This window comes from Leptosomus discolor, chromosome 1 (genome assembly GCF_034619465.1).
Source record: "Leptosomus discolor isolate bLepDis1 chromosome 1, bLepDis1.hap2, whole genome shotgun sequence".
Classification (NCBI taxonomy): domain Eukaryota; kingdom Metazoa; phylum Chordata; class Aves; order Leptosomiformes; family Leptosomidae; genus Leptosomus; species Leptosomus discolor.
The window spans coordinates 164,245,255-164,265,910 of NC_141391.1; the positions used below are offsets into that span (position 1 = coordinate 164,245,255).

The window sequence follows — 20,656 nt, forward strand, 5'->3', positions numbered from 1 at the left end:
CAGTCTTCTAGAGGTTAATTTTTGTTTCTTAGAATATGAACATAACCTCCTATATTAAATGCTTACTTGAAAGCTTACAGAGCAAAAAGAGCTCACACTTTCCTTCATGAAAGCTGAAGGTGTTTTGAGTTATGAAAGCGGGCGACAGGAAGAAATAATGGCAGTTTTGTTGAATTTTACATATGAAGTCAAGGACACAGTGCACTACAAAACACTTTACACTGGATAAAGACAGACAGATAGTCATAACAGGAATTGTATTCATATATAAATCTCTTTAGCTAATAACTAGCTTAGACTGATCTACCTTCATTGACTTTTAAGGGCTGTTGGAACAACCTCAATAATATTTCCTCTTCTGTACTTTTCCTTTCACCCCCTTTCCAAAAACGGAAGGTTGTACAGATAAGCACTTACTCCAGCAGAATATTATTCATGTCTTGTGTGAAAAACTTCTTCCTGCCTTCTTCATCAAACATCTTGGCGGCCTGAAAACACAGCAATAGAGTACCCAAAAGTTCATAGAGCATTTTATCCCAATAACCTTTGTATCTTTATTTTTACAGCTGTATCACATTCTTATTTTGCAGAGAACAGCATTACTTGGAAAAAATAAACAAAACCAAACTATACTCAGCTGTTTAGAAAAAAAAAGGTGAGGATTATTATTATACTCAAAAATGCCTTGCTCTAGGGCAAACAATCATTTTATTTATAATTTGCCTAGATCACTGATAGTAACACATTCATCTTTTCAATAACCATGAAGAAAATGGTAGAGATTTTTTATCATCTCACCACCAGCAACATTCCACTACCACTGTTTGCTTTAAAAAGAGGAGCATTGCTTGACAAGTCAAGCAGGCAAGAGCATCAACACATTTCCACTCTCAATCTATGTAAGGCTCCTTTTCTACCTCTGTTGTATGCCTCATCCAAATACAACTTCCCAGTTGTCTTAGATCCACCTCAATCCTTCACTGCAATTTCTACAAAAGGGTTATGTATGCTAGAGGAATACCTCATCCCTCTTTTCTGGTGCTGTCCAGCATTCTCACCAACTTTAGACTACATCTCTAATACTTTTGTCAGGTTTCTTCCTGAGTCTGTTTGGGGTGGGGAAGAAAAAAAAAAAAAGACGGCTTTATTCCTATACATACATTTATTAGAAGTTTTTACTGATCTCGCAGGAATTTCCATGCAGAATTCCTTTACCTTTGTTCTTATCATCTAGATTCTTATTTTCACAATGACAGCTTGTACAGGAAAGCCAATTCCCTGCACCGTTCCACAAAAATCAGTAAGATCATCTCTCTAATGTTCATCCACTCTGCAGATTTATAGAAGTCAAGAGTGAAAAAAACAATTTTTTTTGGCAGCCAGAGTACAAAACCCCCTTTCAGAGGCTTATTGTCATCTTAGATTCTGTCACTGGTACCAGACAGCAAGTATCTAGACGAGCTGGAAAAGGATATGCATGCAGAAAAGTAGGCAAGTGTAGTATCATTATAGTAACTGACAAACATTAGAGGCAGCCAACATGCTACGAGGCTGAATATTCAAACAATTAAAAATCTTTGCCTTTTAAAAAATTTTTAGTGACTGGTGACAACATAGCTAAAAACTACAAATAAATGCAAGTGTTAAGTGCTAAAATCCCTTTATTACTATGAAATACTTACTGTTCTTGCTTTTTATAACAGACTCATTTAAGTTTGAAAGAAAAACATTTTCTGGAATTGTGAACTCTACACTGCACAGGAAAACAGGAGTCTGATATTCTATCAGAAACCCTAAGGTAGCCCATTGTCTGAATGCTTTACCATTCAGTCATGAACACTGATAGAGTTTAAGTTCCTTAAGTTAAGTTAAGTAAGGACTGCATTCTGCTCACTGCTTTCTACTGTAAATTCAGCTGCTGAGGGGATGGTACTATTGGTTTAAGATTACTGAAGCATTTGTCCTGCTAAAAAAAATTAGAAGAGTTGTAGATGTTTACAAGTATACTTTAGATAGGATACTAAAAAGACAAGTTTGAAAGTCTTAAATCCAGTACCTTTAAGCATAACTAACACAAAGATTATAATAATCTTCTGGTTTATATAAAGTGGAAGGAAAGCAAAATATGCTTTGACATTTCGGTCCCAGGTAGACCTTAAAAGGCAACTTCAGCATTATACTATCATACTGGACAGCGTTGCTGGCTTTTGAAGACAGCAACATTGGCAGATTCAATAACTGCATCGCTATCACCAAACTGTGGTGGGTTTTGCATCCACAGACAGATTATCTTGACAGCTACCTTCACAACACAAAAAAGCCATTTTATTACTTTCCTGCTTGTGTACAATACTGTCTTCTGTTAGGGCAGTTCTGAATTGCCCACTTAGGGAACTAGAACACATTAAGCTACAAAAGAAAGTCAGGAAGTTTTTATTGTATTTAGTCAGTAGCTTTCCATTTCTTTTTTTTAATCTAGATATATCATAGTCCATTCATGGAGCATAGGCTTTTTCCTACAACTTTATAAATTACTTCGCTTTCTTTGCGGTAAAGAGCACTAAAGCTGTGAGCCCGTTAAGTATTCAACAAAACCCATTTCTTTTTTCCTGCTTTTTAGAAGATGTTTTCCCCCACTGGTACCGTGTCAGTTGATTGCAACTTGCAGAGGGTAAGGAAGTCGCAATCTAAGTCAACGCAGCCTAGTTTTTCCCCCTAAGTGTATGAGTAGACCTGCTTTGCTCAGCCAGCACAAAACTTCCAGAAGACATTATCAAAAGCAGAAGATAGGAGAGTTAGGTTTTCAAGAGCCACTGAATGAAAGCTTTCTTTCAGCTAGGTGGGGCTTGTTATACAGTGAAGCAGCATGAATTTGGGGTAGGTCACTAACACTTCCTGACTTCTGGCCTAATTCAGTTCTTCTGCAGTTTTGCTAGAAGCTTATTGATTCATAGCAAAATTAACCTGAATATTCAAGACAGACAAAATCTTCTCTCTCACTTTAGTAAATATTAACCTCTTGGCTGTATTTAGCTTGGAACATAATTAGAGAACACTAAGACATTTACATACAGTTAAGATAAACAATAGGTTTTATCACTACTCTAACCTGTAGCAAAGCAAGCTCTGCTACTGTTTAATTTTTTTTTTTCCCCCCCAAAAAATTAGTAACTTGAGCTGCTTTTTCAGAACTTTAAGTAAGGAAAAGCTGCACTTTTTTCTGAGTAAAGCAAAAGCTTTAATATCAGAATCCAGACAATCAAACAACACATTCTCAACTTAAGATAACATCCACAACTGAAACAAGGAGCATATAATACCTTAATAGCTCTGATCCCTTTCAATAAGCTATTGGGATGTTTGTAACCTGTGGATTCAATATTTTCCATTAATATTTTTGATGAGTTTGGACTCCATTCTCATGTTACAAAAGAAAATATTCAGTTCAGTGGGTTTTGGATTTTTTTTTTTTGTAGTTGGATGTTGGTTTGTGGCTGCTGTTGATTTTTTTTTTTTTAAACTGGCAAGTTAGTATTTATGTTACAAAGCCAAAAATTCAAGATGTTGATCTGTAAGCTGCAGCCATATTTCAGGTTTCCTTTCCAAAGAGGGAAAACACTCTTCCAATTCAGGAACTAATAATTCAAGATAAACACAGATATTTCCATTATGGAAAAAACCAAACAAACATTACAAGCTGTTGTACAGAGAAAATTTAGGAAGCCTTGCCTCCACATGAAACAAACACTGCTTTATCAATCAGCCTGCATCATCTCTGTGCCCATTTTCATCCGAGTACAAATACAGCCATTCAGATTGACATTAAGATCAATTCTACATTTTTTTTTTTGGCGTTTCAGCCAGCAACTCCGGGATGACAACTTAGGCCCTAATTCTTCTTCCTTGTTCTCTCAGATTCTTGAATGCATTCCCTTACCAGTGAATTCATACTTACTGTTCGAAGGTCTCCAATGCGCTTTTCAAGTAGCACAGGCAGACCTTCTGGGAGGGCAGGCACCTGCTTGGGTGTCATGACCTGAGAGGTGTAGGTTGCCTGAGTGACATTTCCATTTTCTCCTGACAGCTCAGATACCGGGCTGCCATCAGAAGTGCCATCAAGCAACTTGTCAAAGTCAATGTCTCCCAGCATCTCCAGGGCACTTTCAGTTTCTTGCAGGAGCTCACGTTCATTTGTGCTACCAAAAATGGAGAGGACAGGATCATTGATCCTAAGATTCAAGTCAGAGATATCATTTCCTGCACTGAGAGAGGAGGAAGGAATTTTACTAGGGGTAGAGGTTACAACAGTCACTGGAGGTTTTGGACTAGATTCCTTCTTCCTCATGGCTTCCTTCTCCTTTTGAAATTTACGGATCATGGCAGCCAGAGAGAGTGAGTCTTTATATAATTTCTTTTTCTTCTTTTCAGACTTGTGTGAATTTAAGGCCATAACTCTGTAGAGGAAATAAATCTTCCATTAGAATGCACGTGACTTTTGAAGCCTTAATAACCTTTAACAAAAATCAGGGAGTTTAGTACAATTAAAAAGTTACCGGGGGAAGAAGCAAGTACTTTGTGCTTCCATCTTCAGACTATTCTATCAACTACCATAAACCTTTGCTGGTCATGTGACTTCATGCTCTCCAACTGATTTGTTTTGCACATATTAAAGCAAAGGTTATTTGCTTTTGACTTCTCAATTTAATTATTGAGAAGTTGGCACAGTTCTTAAACTCATGGCTGATCTATGCTACTAAAATACTTAAACTTGCCTCTGGTGGCAGGTTGCTTTCAGTTTAGGCACACCACGTACATTAAAAAAATTTCTCTTCATCGCTAAGAATTTTGACATGCAGGCTCAACATCTATATGCTAGCTAAATTGAGCATTTTCCATCAATTCATCACCCTTATGAAAAACACTATAACAAATTTTCAATATCAACTTGAATATTCATAATAAGACAGCTTTCACTCAATGATAGTTTTCTAGAAGTCAATTCAAAAACCCACCACCTTAATCCTTCCATGCCAGCCTCAGAACTCAGGAAAGCACACACAAAGGTATTAAGAAATATTTGTAGAATAATTAAGCTGTGTTTATATAGTTTTCTAGATTAGAAACCAAGGGATATGAAGAAAATTATTTTTCATTAGATGTAATTCTTAGTGCTATATGAGACTTTGGGTAGAACAATGATGGATAAAGCCATTTATAGACTCAAAATTTATTTTCTGTAATTCGTTTTGGTTTATTATTTGGGGGGGCGGGCAAAAATTAGCTTGTAGGACTTATTTATGCAAAAACCTCACACAAGTTCTAAAACCTAAATCTATCAGCTATTAATTATCGTTTAAAAATATAATATTCTAAACAGCTGCGATAATCTTCCTATGGCACACTATTTTGAAATCAAGCCTCACACATACATTTCAAGGGTTCATCTAAAGAAAGAAACCTACCCCAACTGCTTAGGAACTTTCATTTTCCGAGGCTTCTTCTCTTTTTCTGTGCCTTCATCTTTCCGCTTGCGCTTCTTCATTCCACGATCTTCGCTTTCTTTTAACTTTGCTATCTAGAAAGTGAGGTCAAATAAAGGACAATGATTCTTCTACCCTATAGGACTTCAACAGCAAGAAACATTTGGTTTTCTTCACACTTTCTAATTCAGAACCAGGAAAAATACCTCAGTGTCCATAAAGGCAAACAGTACTACTGGATTCCCAGAAGCAACTGCAGTTACTGACCAAGTCTCAATCAATAATTTTTAAACAGTTACTGAAATCAGTTTTCAAGAAGAAAAATGCTTTAAGGCACATGCAGACTGATGCCTAGCCAGTACGAGTAACAGCTACTTTGGAAGACTGAATCACCCCACCTTCTTCTGCTACTACAGTTTCATTGCTGAGTATGAAGTTACATAGTATGGAATAGCTTTTTGGCCAATTCAGATCAGCCATCTCCCCTCCCAAGTTCTTGCTGATCCCTAGCTTACCTGTTGCAGGGCAGGGAAAAAAGCAAGCCTTCAGACTGTGCAAACATTATTCAGCAATAGACCACACTTTGGTGCATTATCAACAGTTTTAGTCACAAATCCAAATCATAACACCGTAAGGGCTACTATAAAGAAAGTTAAGTCCATTCCAGTCAGATCCAATACAAGAACCTTAAAAGGACATCAGAAAGCAGGAAGCTCTTGGAATGGCATGAAACTTGTGACCGTCATACACAAGCCATTATATTCATGTTGCTCATAACTTGTCTAAGTACACAGAACAGCATGCTGTTTGAGAAAGACTATATATACACCTTTTAATACAGCTACTCACACACCAAGTATATTTTAGCAGATATTTTGGTTTAAGTCTTATTCTGAATATTAGGAATAATTTCAAAACATGGTGGCTTGTGCAAAATCATAAAAGCAGTGTTGGAGAATTTAAGTTCTCATCTCATATAACACAATTCCTATAAAATTACTGAATCATTTGTCACTTCAAGATGGCTGAACACAACTTGTTATGTTGCCTAAACAGATGGTTAGCCTTACAAGACTGGACAGCCTGTGGATATCTTGAGTTATTTCCTAAATGCTAGTACATGAGCCAGGAAACAGAAAATAGGATAAAACAGTACTGTGCATCATTCTGCTTTCAGCCTCCTCATCTGAACCATTCTAAGCATATCAAGTATTTCCCAATGTCCACCTAGCTGTAAGTTCTGTATAAAAAGCATAATTAAGATCACTCACTTTAGGCGGCCTATGCTTTTTGTCTTCTGCAAAGTCTTCATCCTCTGAGTCAGATGCCTGGCGGAACTGCAGTGTACCAGTGTTGATATAAAACCCTCCATATTTGGTTGTCAGGGATGCAGGAACCAATTCATCATACTGGGCAGGAAAAAGATGAGTTTATCGTCATTTCTTCATAAAAACAGTATGCATTTCATTTACCACTCCCCCATACATGAAAAATTATGTACAAGTACACAGAGCAGCTTCCTAGAATAGAAACATGATAGTAATGCTATTGAAAACTTACTGGCCTAGGCAGAGAACATTAATATTGCAGAATAACCTTTCTACTTTCAGAACAATGCCCTTTTTGGAAGAAAGGACAGAATTACAGCATTAAAAGTACTGCTTTCTGAAGAAAATGAAGATGGGCACAGGGGCACTTCCACCCCCACCCTGAGGAAAAAAAAGCGCCCAAAAAAAAGCTTTTAAACTTCCCCCCTCATCCCAATATTCTGTCTCTGAGAACGTGTCACATTATGCTAGATGTTAAATTTCAAGATACATAAACCATGTGAACAATGATACACCACATGCCTATGAGCAACTTCACTTGATTGTTCACTGGTTTTTGTCCAGAAAGTAGGCAGGCACACAGAGAATTACTTGTGTTCATCTATGATAGCTTTAGAGGCACACCAGCAACATCACTGGTTGAAAACCAATTTTGTAAAGAAAAACTAAAACAAAAACCCCCATAACCAAAAAAGAAAACAATAGAAAACAACCTGTCTCTATAGATTCTTCTATTGAACACCCTTCAATTTTATGATAATGTGTGGTTCAAATTACCTTCTGTTAGTCATACACTTCTATTACAGGCCCTTTAAGTTATCCGTAAGCGATAGCTTCTTTTATTTCCAGAATCTATTTCTTCCATATTTTCAAAAAAGATGACAGTGCGAACAATCACTATATTGCAGTGGAAGAAGCCTAATCCATATCAGAATTTTACAGAATTGGCTGTTATATCCAGGGAACAGGACTGAAGATAGTAGAGACTTTTTTGGGTAAATTTTGTAAGTTAAGCATAAAAAACTTGTCAGATTATATGCTTTGTTTCATTAAGACTGCCACAGTTTTTTCATTAATACCAATCTCTACAGTGCACTTGACATACTCAGACATTCCAACACATGCTACATTTAGTACCAACTCTAACCACAGTGCCCTGCTCAAAAAACTACTTCTCTTACAAAGTTCTCTGAAAATTTCTTTTGTCAAAAATGCCATCCCAGACATGATAAACTTAGGCAGAGTATCTGTTAGCTTATTTCCAATTTTAGGTGTTAAATATGACATAGCCTCTTATACAAATACCACAATGCCAGGACTTGTTTCGTTGAAAGTCAGATATATTCTCACTCTGTTTAGACAGTTTTAAAACCACAAAAGGTTTCAAACTTATACACACTTTATTTTGAACAGCATATAGTATTTATGAAGGAATTTCCAAGTCAGAATTGCAAAGCTGTATCTCAAAAATATTGAAACCCAAAGACTTAAGAAAAGCGGTCAATATTAAGCATAGTGGAAGACAATATTATTTCATGACCAGCATCCTCCTCAGAATGACATTCTCCCCCAGGTACTACCAGAAAACTGCTAATCTCTAGAAATATGTCACTAACAGAAAACTCTCAAAAGAGGCTAGAGGATGCATCGATTCATTCCAGCTCTGTGCATAAGTATCAACAAAGCAAGACATGGAAGTGTTTGCAAGAGAACTGAGGGAGGACTCCTTTGACAACTTACCACTATGCAGAAGGACAACGTTGTCCTGAACTACTCCAGATTCGAACTATCCGTCCTAGTTTTCAAATACTGAAAATTTTAAGATGGTGCACTTAAGCAACAAATACAATTCTGGAAGCTATAGCCTGTCTGGAAGCATAAAAGCAGAATGCCTGAGACATACCTGCCAACAAAGATAAGGAGGAAGCACTTACAGGACCTAGGAAGTGTTACAAAGTACTAGAAAGACACAGCAGCAAGGCAATGACTAAGAATCAATTTCTGCCCTTCTGAAAGGGTAGGATTCTAACACACCTCAGAGGTATGCACTCCAGCTGAGGCAAAAGTCGATTTTGAGTTACAGCTGCAAGCAATAAATGTTTGTTAGCACAGTCAAACAATTAGGAATTAAGATACTTGAAAAGGAAACAATGTGTTTGTTATTTTGAAGTTTTAACCAGGCAGCCCTTCCACTGCATGTCTGTTAAGACAGATTTCAAGGGGCTGAACAAGTCAGTAGGCAGTTCTAACTGCCACAGCATTAACTGAAGACTTGAGATCACCTACATGAACAAACACAGTGCCAAGCAGAGCATCAGCTACCAGCTTATTTCATTTCCCCCTGTACACCATGCAAAATATACTGAAGATAAAACGGTTTAAGAACCAAAAAGTCTGGGCTACCAAAAGCATTAAGACAGGAAGAAGAGTTATCCAGAAGAGGAAAACTGTGAATGCATACTTCAACAAGGAAGCTGATGAAAGCCTGAACTAGAGACCTATGTGGATTTGATCTCAGTAAACAGTTAGAACTTTCTATGAGTCATCACCTTTTATCTTCATGGAATGGAAGGCTTATCAAGCAGTACAGAAAGACAGAAATGGAAAGGAAAAGTGGTGACAGGATCTTTGAAATACCCTAAGATCACGTGAAAGACTACCACAAGAAAGCAGAGAAATCTATTAATTGGACAAAATGAAAGCAAAGTGGCTTAGTTGTGGACTTGTCATTCATCTTAAGAGACCAGGACAGTCATGCAAACTAGGAGGTGCAAAGTAAACTTGAGTGGAGGCTGGGTAAGAATTTCAGAGAAATCTGATGGTTTTCCACAGGTCTCAGAACAAGCTTCATTACATAAAAGAAAGATGAAAGGGAAAAAAAATAAATCATCCACAGTGCTTAATAGACAGAGCAGGCATTTCCCTTTTGAGCTGACAGGGTGTGAACTGAATTGGTGAGTCTGGGGCAGTATGTGATCAAAACATAAGAATATAGTAGTTGTCAAGTTTGAAGGAGAAAGCATACAGTCAAAGCTGGGACCATTATCATAAGAAATTAAGAACAAGTAAAGGGAAACACAGTAAAGACTTGGCTGCAGAGCAGTAAAGGAAGCCCTAGAGAACACACAAAAAAAATTAAGGATTAAAGACAGTTCACGAGTGAGGAAGCCATGAATCACAGCAGATGATTAGAATGATCAACATAGGCACAGATCCACAGGAACAAGGCAACCAGAAAGGCAGAATTCATTCAATACACAGATAAACAAACTGTCCCATAACAGTCAGCAAGATGCTGATGTGTAACTTACCAGTTGCTGTTTCAACAGCTTCTGCTGATGACCACAAATGTAGCCAGACTTTCAAAGACCTTTTTAACATTCAGTTCTTCTTGACCCTTGAGTGAGTTTACTTTTCCCCACGAAAATTTTGTTTGTCCTCAGCCTACTGAGCAAGGTATAACTCAATGTCTCATTCTATTTTCAACTTATCTAAAACTGGGGCCTGCAGACCACAATGTACCTACTACCCCCTCCTTTGAGGTAAGCTTACTATTTTCTAGCATCCTAACTGAACACAAAATTTGAATATTATTGTGTAAGATATTGGCAACAGCTAGATTAAATTTAATTTTAAAGTTTCTTTGTGACTCTCAATTAAAGGAAACATGGCTTTTGCAACTTCTAAATCTTTTGATTAATTGGTTTCAAGACTTTTGCTTTGCACTAGCTTTTTCTGCATATGAAATCACGGAAGTAATCCCATTAAAAAAAATTGTTTAAACCCTTTCAGTGTTCTGCTCTTCCTTATACATTCCAAGATTGATAATTTAAATTCTCAGACCTACAAACAGACAGGACTTCATATATGATTGACTCCTGTGAACATCAAACCTGCCCCATGAAAGATTAGGGAATCATCCTGTGGATAACAAAATAATGACTGATATATCCTCTGATCATCTAAAAGCAGATCAGTATGTAAATTGTTTTCAACTATTGTCCTTGAGCTACATTACTATGCTTCTGATGCCATTAATCTAATTAAATGTTTAGGTGTGAAAGATAATTTAGGGTTTTTTTTAAAAAATAGTTAACCGTTTTCAACTTCATTATTATACCAAGAAGAACAGTGAAATTTTACTGATTATACCAATCCAGATCCACAATACATAGCAGTATCTTATATTGCCTACTCTTGAGTTCAGATATTTCGACCATGATCCTCCTCATTCAGCTCCCTTCCAGAGAACAACCTATACTATAAAAGCACATGTGTGAAAACCTGAACACTTCTGTATTAAGTCCTGGAAATAGGTTTGCTGTAAACATATCCAAGTGTTTTAAGAAATGTATCCTGTACATTATTTGTTGTGAAACTGGTATTATTTAGAAAAAGATAAGCAGGGATCATTTTTATTCCTTGCTCAGTTTATTTGAGATGGCTCTAACCAGCGTGGGGGCGGAGCTGTTTATTTTTGATCATCATTAGCCCACTGAATAAAGTCAAGCTACTTAAGTTATGTTGAATATGGTTGCTTCAGTCAAATGGACTGAATATCCATACAGTTCACTACATACTTCAAGATACTTCAAACATAGTTGACTGATCTCTGTGCTGCTTAAAAGACACAAAGAACTGAAACGTACTCTTTGCCTTTGCTATCCTTTAACGATAAGTTTTCAAACAAAAAACAGAACTATATTTCTGAACCATATCATAATAGAATATACAATGGAATCCTAAACAAGGTCAAGGGGGAACAACACATTGCTTTTCTAATCCAAGATGACATCAAAAAGCAAGCAGAAAGAGCTTTCCCATGGTAAAGCAGGTTCCTCTTCCAAAATGCATAGGCAAGTCGTTTTGGTTTTTTAACTCTGGCACAAAGGACAGCTGGCAAAGCACAACAGAAAAAATCATAACAGACTATTAAATAAAGATATAATATCTGGCTCAGGGTAGTCTAGACTAGGATAGGACAGTCTCCTAGGAGAATCCTAGTTTAATAGTCAGGATATTGCAATCCATCAGTCTACCAGAGCACCTTGAGAACTCTGTGTGTGCGTGTATATATATATATCCCTGTTGTTCTCACCACAACCACCACCTTTTATACCCTTCCACCAGTCACCAGAGTCGGGCTATTAGCTTAAGTAACCTTCAGTGCAACAAGATGACATTCTTATCACCTTGAAAATATTTCAGCCTAAGTTATAAAATGTATGACCACTCATGTGACTACCTTTATCTGTTCAACTCAGTTCTTTCAAGATTGAGCTCTGACCCACCCTGAAAATATAGTTCACTGTTTTTATTACAAATAATATGCAATGCATTATGTAACCTCTCCAGGTTTCATATTACAGAATTACTGTAAGGTTCTGTAGAAAAAAGTTATACTTTCCTTTTCCATTCATTTAACATGAAAAGCAGACTTACCATATGACACTTAAGACAAATGCTCTTATCAAAGATCTGATATTTTAGTATGTTCTAAATCCTCCTTTATATTATATTAATAATCATATTGTTTGTATTTTTTTGAAAACACTTACATTCCTTGTGCTGCTTAAATTCACCTGCTCACGAAGAATAGTTAATCCTAGGCCATGACCTACCCCATTAATAGCTCAGATTACTTCGAAAACTTATTTTGTGCTTTTCAAAAAATTAAAGTTAGCAAAAAGGAAGTTACTACACCTATTATCATTATTATTTTTTAATTATTTCTTGCTCCTACATTCTTGTTGTACACAAATTTAAACAATGGTACTACTAAGGCCAGGTATAAGTTTCAGGGTTTTTTTAAGTATCTGTGCAGATGCTGAGTTTTCACTTTCCCAGTTGTCCCACTGAGGTCATTAAATATATTAGCAGTACTAAACTACCTGGTTGAAACCTAGGCTAGAACATGGGATTAAAAAGTTAAGAAATTAGTTACTCCTTCCCAAAAAATTATATGATATTTTGCAGAAGGAGCAAGAGAACATTACTGTTGCTTTAACAAACATCAGACTTGTTCTGCAAATTCAACTACCTTTGTCCCTCTAACCATAATGGTTCTTGTACTAGAGGACTGCTGTCTATATAGTCCAAACATGTCTATTCTGCATTAAGCAGAACAGTATCTGCTTTATTTGTTTGGTACTCCACTTTACACCTTTCTTTATCTTGGGGTGAGGGGGGGATAATAAGCAAAGAATCTCTTAGTTGAAATTTGCCCCTGTATTCACTCGGATGTTTATGACATGAAAGGTGTCAACCAGCAGATCTACCTTGAAGACACCTGGGAAGCATGCAAGAGATGTTTTATTAAAGGTGACATGATGCACTCTGTTAAGTGAGCATTATTCCCCAACCACAGAACTTCAAACACTGGGCAAAGTGACAATGGCACAAATCCATAGCAAATGAAATAGTGAATCTCTTAAAAAAAAGCTTTAATGCATCCTCACATATTCAGGGAGGATAAGGTTTGTAAAAGATGTCCACAAAGGCAGCTTCTTACACATCAAAAAATGCAGCAATGTTAAATTTATCTGTCAATCCAACGTGAAAGTATGTTTAATAATGGGTCCCATGTAGTGTTTTTCTGTATATGGCTCTAACATTGTCAGGTTGACACATTTTGGAGGGGGGTTATTTTGTTGGGGTTTGGTTTTTTTTTTTTTGCTTTGTTTTTGTGGTGGGGTTTGTTGGTTGTTTTTTTAAGAGACATTTATCTTTCTCAAGCAACAACACTGCTCTCCACAGCTATGCATACAACAAGCTCCTTTGAGTAGGAAGGATGAAACAGCAGCATCAAGTTGGCCTAAAACAACGTCTGGCCGAAAACCCCATAAAAAAAGGTAAAAATTACCATTGAGCTCTGCCATTCCCCCAATAGATACCATTTTCTACTGGGAAAAAGCATCTCAGATATTCAAGAGTCTTGAGCAAGATGCTCTTAGCATCTTGCTCAAGACTCTCGATGCATCAGCATCAAGTTTTAGATCACAATAGCAGGAACTCTTGAGGGGAAGCCAGGGTGTGACAGAAGAGGATATTAAATCTATCACACCTTTAATAAGCCTGGTGATTACAAGATTAAGTAAACCAAATTTATCCTGAAAACACGTGAAAACTATATTATGACACAGAACTTTTGCAAAGACTAAGCCCTTAAATTATCGAAAGTATTCTAGGGAACCCAGACAGAAAAAGACTTTCACCAATGTGTTCAGAATTACTAAAATCAACATACAATCCTTGAAAGGCTGTCTTTTAAGAGGGTCAGAGCTCTTGAGGCAAGATGTAGCCAAAAACCAAAAAGTTTTTCTTTGAAGTTGAAGTACCTGTTTCAGAAAAACTTTCCATGTATGAGACACCATTGGTAAGCTAGTTTTCTCTAGTCAGCAGCACAGGACTTACAGTGTTCAGAAGGCTGCTGTGGAACCATGAATATAATAGACTGGGTTAAATACTGACATATGGCCCTGAGTGTCCAAACTACTGAACTGTATGCTTCCCATTGCTCTTGACATTCATGTTTTGCTTCAGTTCCTGTCAGTGTGGCTACCTGGTACGACTGCTACGAAAGACAGCTTGCACTGCTTACAGATTCTTAGGTGGATGGTTCTTCCTCTGCATTCATCTACGCAACCTAGGGGGAGGTGCTAGCTGGTCTTTGTTTTGGATGTGCAAGTCTTATTACCTTCAAGTAAGAGAAAAGTACATAGTTCTTCACTAAGCACCATATATTACTTCAGATCCCTGTTCTATATTACCTAGCAGAAAGCTCAGAGCACTGTATTCCCCTGGAATCAGCATCTATATAAAGCTTACTTTGTCAGAAAGGTATTCAACCAACTAAATATTCAGAGGCCATCGCAAGAACAAGTACTCCAGTCAAACCAGGCTGATAGGCACATGGCATGCATACACCTGAATGCAGAAAGAACAGAGAGGAAACAGAAATCTACAGGAATACCATCCCACAAAGATCATAGTTCTGGGCAGTTTACATTATAGCAAAACCTATTTTCAACATCAAAGCAGTGGAAACACTGAGGAGGGACAGCTTTCTTTGTTGGTTGTGAACACTTTGTGTATTACTACCACAGAGGTCCATTAACATAAGCCAAGGTTAGGACTTGCCATCAGAGTAATCACTACATGGAGGTTAGAAACAATAGTAAGATGGTCTTGATTTACATATTTTTCAGGAATGATGAGTTCACAACCCACTGACTACAGTCAAAATGCTCAATCCAAAAATTTTTACTGTATAGACTGAAGCATGGATTTCCAACTTGCCTGCAACTGCATTCAGAGAGGAAAAGCTACTTCTTCCAAACAGGACCAGCTAAAAATTTTTCAAGGACAACAGCAAGGTAAAAACCTGAACAGCATATATACCAGATACATCCAAAGCAAACAGCAATCTTTTAACTACATACTTACTCCTGTAAGAGGAGATAAGTCTGAAGGAAGATGGGAGGATAGGAATTGACTGTGTCACTTATGATAATACATACCCAAAAACATTTCTCCAGTATTTTCCTTTAGTTGGCTTCATGTCCGAGTCCACTGAATCGCTCTTCAGAAGCCCTTACTTTTCTGTGTTCAGTAGCCACAAGGACTTCGATAGTCTTAATGCAGTCATGCTGCTAAAGTCTTTACCACACTGTAGGAAAGTACTGATTCTTTCCAGAGTGAACAACAAAAGCAAATCTGTAAGAATCTCATGCATGGTCTTCATTCTCACAGAAGGTAAACACAATGGCAATCCAGCCTACTAAGCAGCCCAAAATTTACCCTACGTCATCAGGGCAGGTACCAGTGCCCTTTGAGGAGTCTAACAGGAAAAATCTCTTTGCTTCAGAGAAGCTCCCTTCTACCAGCACTTTCTAAGAACCTTCCTCCAGAAAAGCAGGTCCTGCCTGTCTGTACTCCAGCCCCATTAAAATCCATTACCTGAGAGTCACATCATTAGCAGATTCCCTGCACTTGACCCTGATCCCTGCCCTCAAGAAAATAAGCAGAACAACTGCCTTCCTGGATCCTTGGAAGACGCAAATACTGTTACGTATGCTACTTGTTATATATGCATCTACATTACATGCACAAAATTGCTTAATTGGAAATGGAACCAAAGGAAGTAGAATTCCTTAACTCTACTTACAATGCCTGCTAAAAACAGGCTTAGAGTTTTATTGGTTTGATTTCTTTAATAATATTTGATAGCATTACCGCAAAGTCTGGTTTTAGAAAGAAAATATCTCTAAAGCCATGGAATAAATCTCTTCCAGTGCCAAAGAACTTAGTATTTCTTTCACACCTGTGACAAGACAAAGGACTAAAATTCTAAGGAAACTTTCACACGTTCTGTTTTGTGGGTTTGTTTTTTTTTTCCTGGGAGACAACAGGATGCCAATCCCGGAGCAATTCAAGAGGCACTCATACTCATTTTTCAAGTGTTTGTGCCCACAACATTATAGCTTTTTATGTGTAACAAAGTCTATCTTTCAAAAGGAAGTAAGTCCAGGCTGGGCCTGGCTCTGACATTTCTCAGGGTACACAGTGATTTAATAGCTGGCCACAGAAGATGAGCAAGCCAGACACATAGATTCTCTTTAGATTTTCTTTCTGAATGCTTTCCATTTGCATCTGAGATGGAATGAGATGTTTTGTTGAACTTAACTACTACGTTACAGAACCCTTAAGCTCTGCAACAGCAACTTACACTGCAGCTGGCACACAGTGCATTTTTTTTCTTCTATATAGAAATGGGGATAAAAGCAAAACAGAGATGGTCTCTCACTAGCCTGTATTTGTAATGCAGACACAAGGCATAATGATTTGTTCAGGAGAGCAATCTTTAGAGAATACTCCATTCTCCCCAGCAGCTTCCACAGCTACCACATGATGCAACCATCTGGTCCCCTAACAACTGCCTTTTGTATGTTCTTGCAAGGAGCCTGGCAAGAGATATCAGAAGTAAATGCTCCTGCAAATCTAACAGATCTGCTGCTGGTGGTAACAGCAGCACTGGAAGAAGGCACAGTATAAGACGTACTAAATCCAGTGAGCGCTAGACTCGCATACATCTCTGATCAGGACCTGTACAATGAATACTGAAAGTTATCTGAATCATATCAGATCTGTGATGGGTCACAATAAATCCACAAAAAACAAGACAGAACTTGGGTCTTGTACCATAAAATTTCAAAACTCAGCATGGTTAACTTAAGCAATGGTGAGAAACCAGATAAGCCTATAGGCTCAAATGATTCCTCAGCAGGAGTGAAGCACATCTGTTCTTACTGAGCTGAAGAACAGAATCTGACCTTTGGAAAGGACATACCAAGGCCTAGGCCCCAATATTGTTCCAGCAGCACAACCAAAAGTTGAGGGATAATGATAAGACAGTTTAATATTGGCAAGTTCAACTAAAATTTTAATCTAGACCAATAAAAAGTACAAATTAATACAAGCTACAAGAAGCATATATAGCAAAATCACTTTTCACACAACTTGTTCATGTGCCTTCAGACCTACTTCAAAAACTAACACACAGACAGATGAGCTCAGCCTGCTATCCACTGTGGTTAACAGCTGAACTTCTTTTGCTCAAGAAGGTATCAGTTCTGCGACATGCATTCTGTGTGCCTCACAGTTCTTAAGAGCAATATTCATCGCAACATCTATATGCTAGAAAACTCACAGCTCAGTGTTCACAGAAGCTCTTTAGAAAGTTTTATAATTTCCCAGATCTACTACCACATTCAAATGGAGGCTCAACATAATGCATGCTAAGCAATGCACTTCACTTCTGTGCTTTTCTTACTCTTTTCTCATAACTCCTTTTCATCACCTTTCTTCACCCACTCTGACTTTTAGCTCCCTCCTCTTCAGAGCAGATGATCACGGCTGCTTTGTCCAGTGTCACCCAGCAGTGGAGGAAACTGAAGGCTGGCTAAACTGTCAGGTTTTTTTTGTTGATTTTTTTTTTGTTCATTTTTATTTGACTAAACAGTACACCTACTTCTTCCTGACATCTAATAAAAGGGAATTACAGGCAGTCTCCAAGCTTTTCTATCATCTACTCCCTCTTCCAAGCTTCTTCCTCATTTTCATAATTTCATGTACCACCTCTAAGATATCTTCAAATGCCTTCTTATACACCACCTGATACCCCTGATATTGCTGGCACCTAACTAATACCTTTTTCTTTAACCTCGAGATGTGTTTTCATTTCTGAAAACTATTGAGACAAAATAAACTGTAATATCCTGCTGTTTAACCAAGCTGTTTTATCTCAATTTTTTCAGACACATTCGGTGAGTGCTTAGAATAACATCCTATTCTTATTGGTTTTTATGAGCAGAATAGCTTCCTGATCTAATGCAGGAAATCTAACACCAGTAATCTACTAAGCCAGACAGCTAGTACAAGAAACTAAACAGAGACAGTGTAATTTCAGTCCACAGTAAATGAGGGTCACAAAAATAATTTAATTTCTAAAGCTGGAAAATTATGTGATATAGAAATAGCTTTCTTAATTCTGGCACTGCATGACGATATCTGAATGAAACTACAAATACAATCATTCCTTGGATTCCCAAAGTAGTATGCCCTTTGGATCCATAGCAGTTATACACAGGCACCAAGTATTTTCCTTTCCTCAAAAAATATAAAGCATTGTCTTACTTCTTCATGCTGCTTTGAGGAGGCTTACTTACCGCTTCAGAATTATCAATGAAAGGGTCCGTTTCATCATAACCATAACCTATATCAATTAGATCCTGCAGTCGATCCTTCCGATGTTTGTGGGGCTTTCCACCCTGAAAACAAAGCAAGTGTTACATCACTTGGCAAAAGGGGAAGCAATGTACTAGAGTCTACAAAACATAAGGCATTGGAGGGATGGTCATTCAGGGAATAAGTAGTTTTGCTTTCTTGTATGTGTCCTGGAAGATGATCTAGATAACGAATAAAAACTTTCACACAGAAATGAGTTCTGGCAAACATGCTTTACTATAGCCTCACCATCACCCCTGAAAGGTCTTTGCTAACCACCTGGTTTCTGCATGACCAAGATCTTCATAACATTCCCTACTTAGAGATGTTTCACTGTCCTACGTTTTTAAAACACAGTGATAGCACTGTTAGTGATAGAAGGAGTGGGATAATTTAGAAAGTGTTGAGTTTTTCAGCATGTTACAGAGTCACTACAAACGAAAATTACGATAGGCTAGCATTCAGTAAAGTGTTTCCCCACACAAGATTGATTGCTTCTCTAGAGAAAAGTGAAGCCTAAGTCGAAAGAGAAAAACATTGATCTGGTACTTGCAGATACAGCACCTATGAGTTTTCAAGAAGTTACAGCATTTATATAACTGAAGAAAAGACTATTAAGATAAATCCTTTGAAATGCAAGAGCCATCACCTCATTTCATAGGACTGGACATGAATTGGTTACTTGAGTGACCAGAACCTGCACCACAGACTGTGGGCTCATTTACCTCCAGGAAAGAGTAAGCTTCATTTTAACCTGTAAGTATTTTTCTCATGTGGAAGGTTTATTGTTAAATCAAGTAAAGTAAAAACTTGCACCCAGCTTAAACACTCAGGGAATCTAAACTTAAGTTATACAAATGGGAATCTGCTTAGGATATAATGCTTAGTTTTCTGACTCCCATATATTGTCAAAATTGTAAATATAAAAGTCTTAAAAGATCAAATTCTCCAAAAGGCATCACCTTCACTAAAATGGTAACCAGCGTTCTTCCATGAATTCAAGACAACATGCTCCTGAAGCTTCTCTGTCTGTACTCTACAGTTCTAAGCATATTTAGAATAAGTACGAGTCTTTTTAGTTGTGACATCCAAATATAACAACCTATTTGTTACTATAAGTATGCAGACAATGCTCAAAGAAGGTTTAATCCTTGCTCTTTTATGAGAGATGTAAGCATTTGCACACCTCCATTTTAACAATATTTTGCAAGAATTCAAGCTTGTAACTCAGTAAAGCACATGCTCTTGCAAGCAAACAGGAATCTCTCAAGTACAATTAAAGAAATAAATGCAGTAAAAAACCCCAGAAGTGAGTTCTGGTTTTAATTCAGGTTTTCAAGCTAAGTATTCTTAACTTTTCCTATCAGTCCTATCATCCCCTACAGTCACTCATCTCATAAAACATCTGAATGCCTGCACGTTCCCAAAACATGCAGTACTTCTTTTTTAAAAAAGAGTTTGGATGAGAGAAGAAAAAATATCTTAGAAAAATAAAGGTAGCACTTCAGAATTCTGTTTAAACTCCAGTATAAAAGCTGAAGTAATTCTCATGATTCTGAGGCGCCAGCCAGCTGTCTGAAGAATGCTACATAAACTATATTTTACCTCTACTGATCTCGCTAATGTGTAATGCAATCCATGTCTGTACTGCTTCTCTTGCTAAGCCCAAGTAACCATCAACATCCTTGTTTGTGAGTTCAAAATCCTTTGGCAGCAGTGGCTATTCTATGATTTCAGTATATGGGCATTAAAACAATTTTTTTTTTTTAAATTCTCAGTACATTCTGACTGCCTGTTATTCATAAAAACATAGTGCAGACATAAAACAAATTTAATCACGAAAAAGTAGTCTCATAATAGCCAAATGAATAAAAGTAGGATTAAAATAGTAAACATGTATTGAGACATATGAAAATATCTAACCATTGTGTGTACAGTTAGAGAATTTCCTTCTGGCCTGGTCCTACCCAGCTACATTTAAGAAAGTATGTTGAAAGTCTGTATGATGTCAAGGATGCAAGACCACAGCAGAAGTACTGAAGGGAATCCCTGCATCGGCATTTA

General features: G+C 37.3%; 1 protein-coding gene across 1 annotated transcript in view; it reads right to left on the reverse strand.

Annotated features, from left to right (window-relative positions):
* The window catches only part of UBN2 (ubinuclein 2), a 48,821-nt gene that overhangs the window by 19,220 nt on the left and 8,945 nt on the right, over positions 1-20,656 (reverse strand). Inside the window, exons 3-7 of the mRNA XM_086479989.1 lie at positions 18,535-18,636; positions 6,752-6,889; positions 5,463-5,575; positions 3,956-4,454; positions 418-488 (exon numbers count right to left, since the gene is read on the reverse strand). Coding sequence (XP_086336115.1) covers positions 418-488; positions 3,956-4,454; positions 5,463-5,575; positions 6,752-6,889; positions 18,535-18,636 — 923 coding nt within the window. The remainder of the gene's footprint in view (positions 1-417; positions 489-3,955; positions 4,455-5,462; positions 5,576-6,751; positions 6,890-18,534; positions 18,637-20,656) is intronic.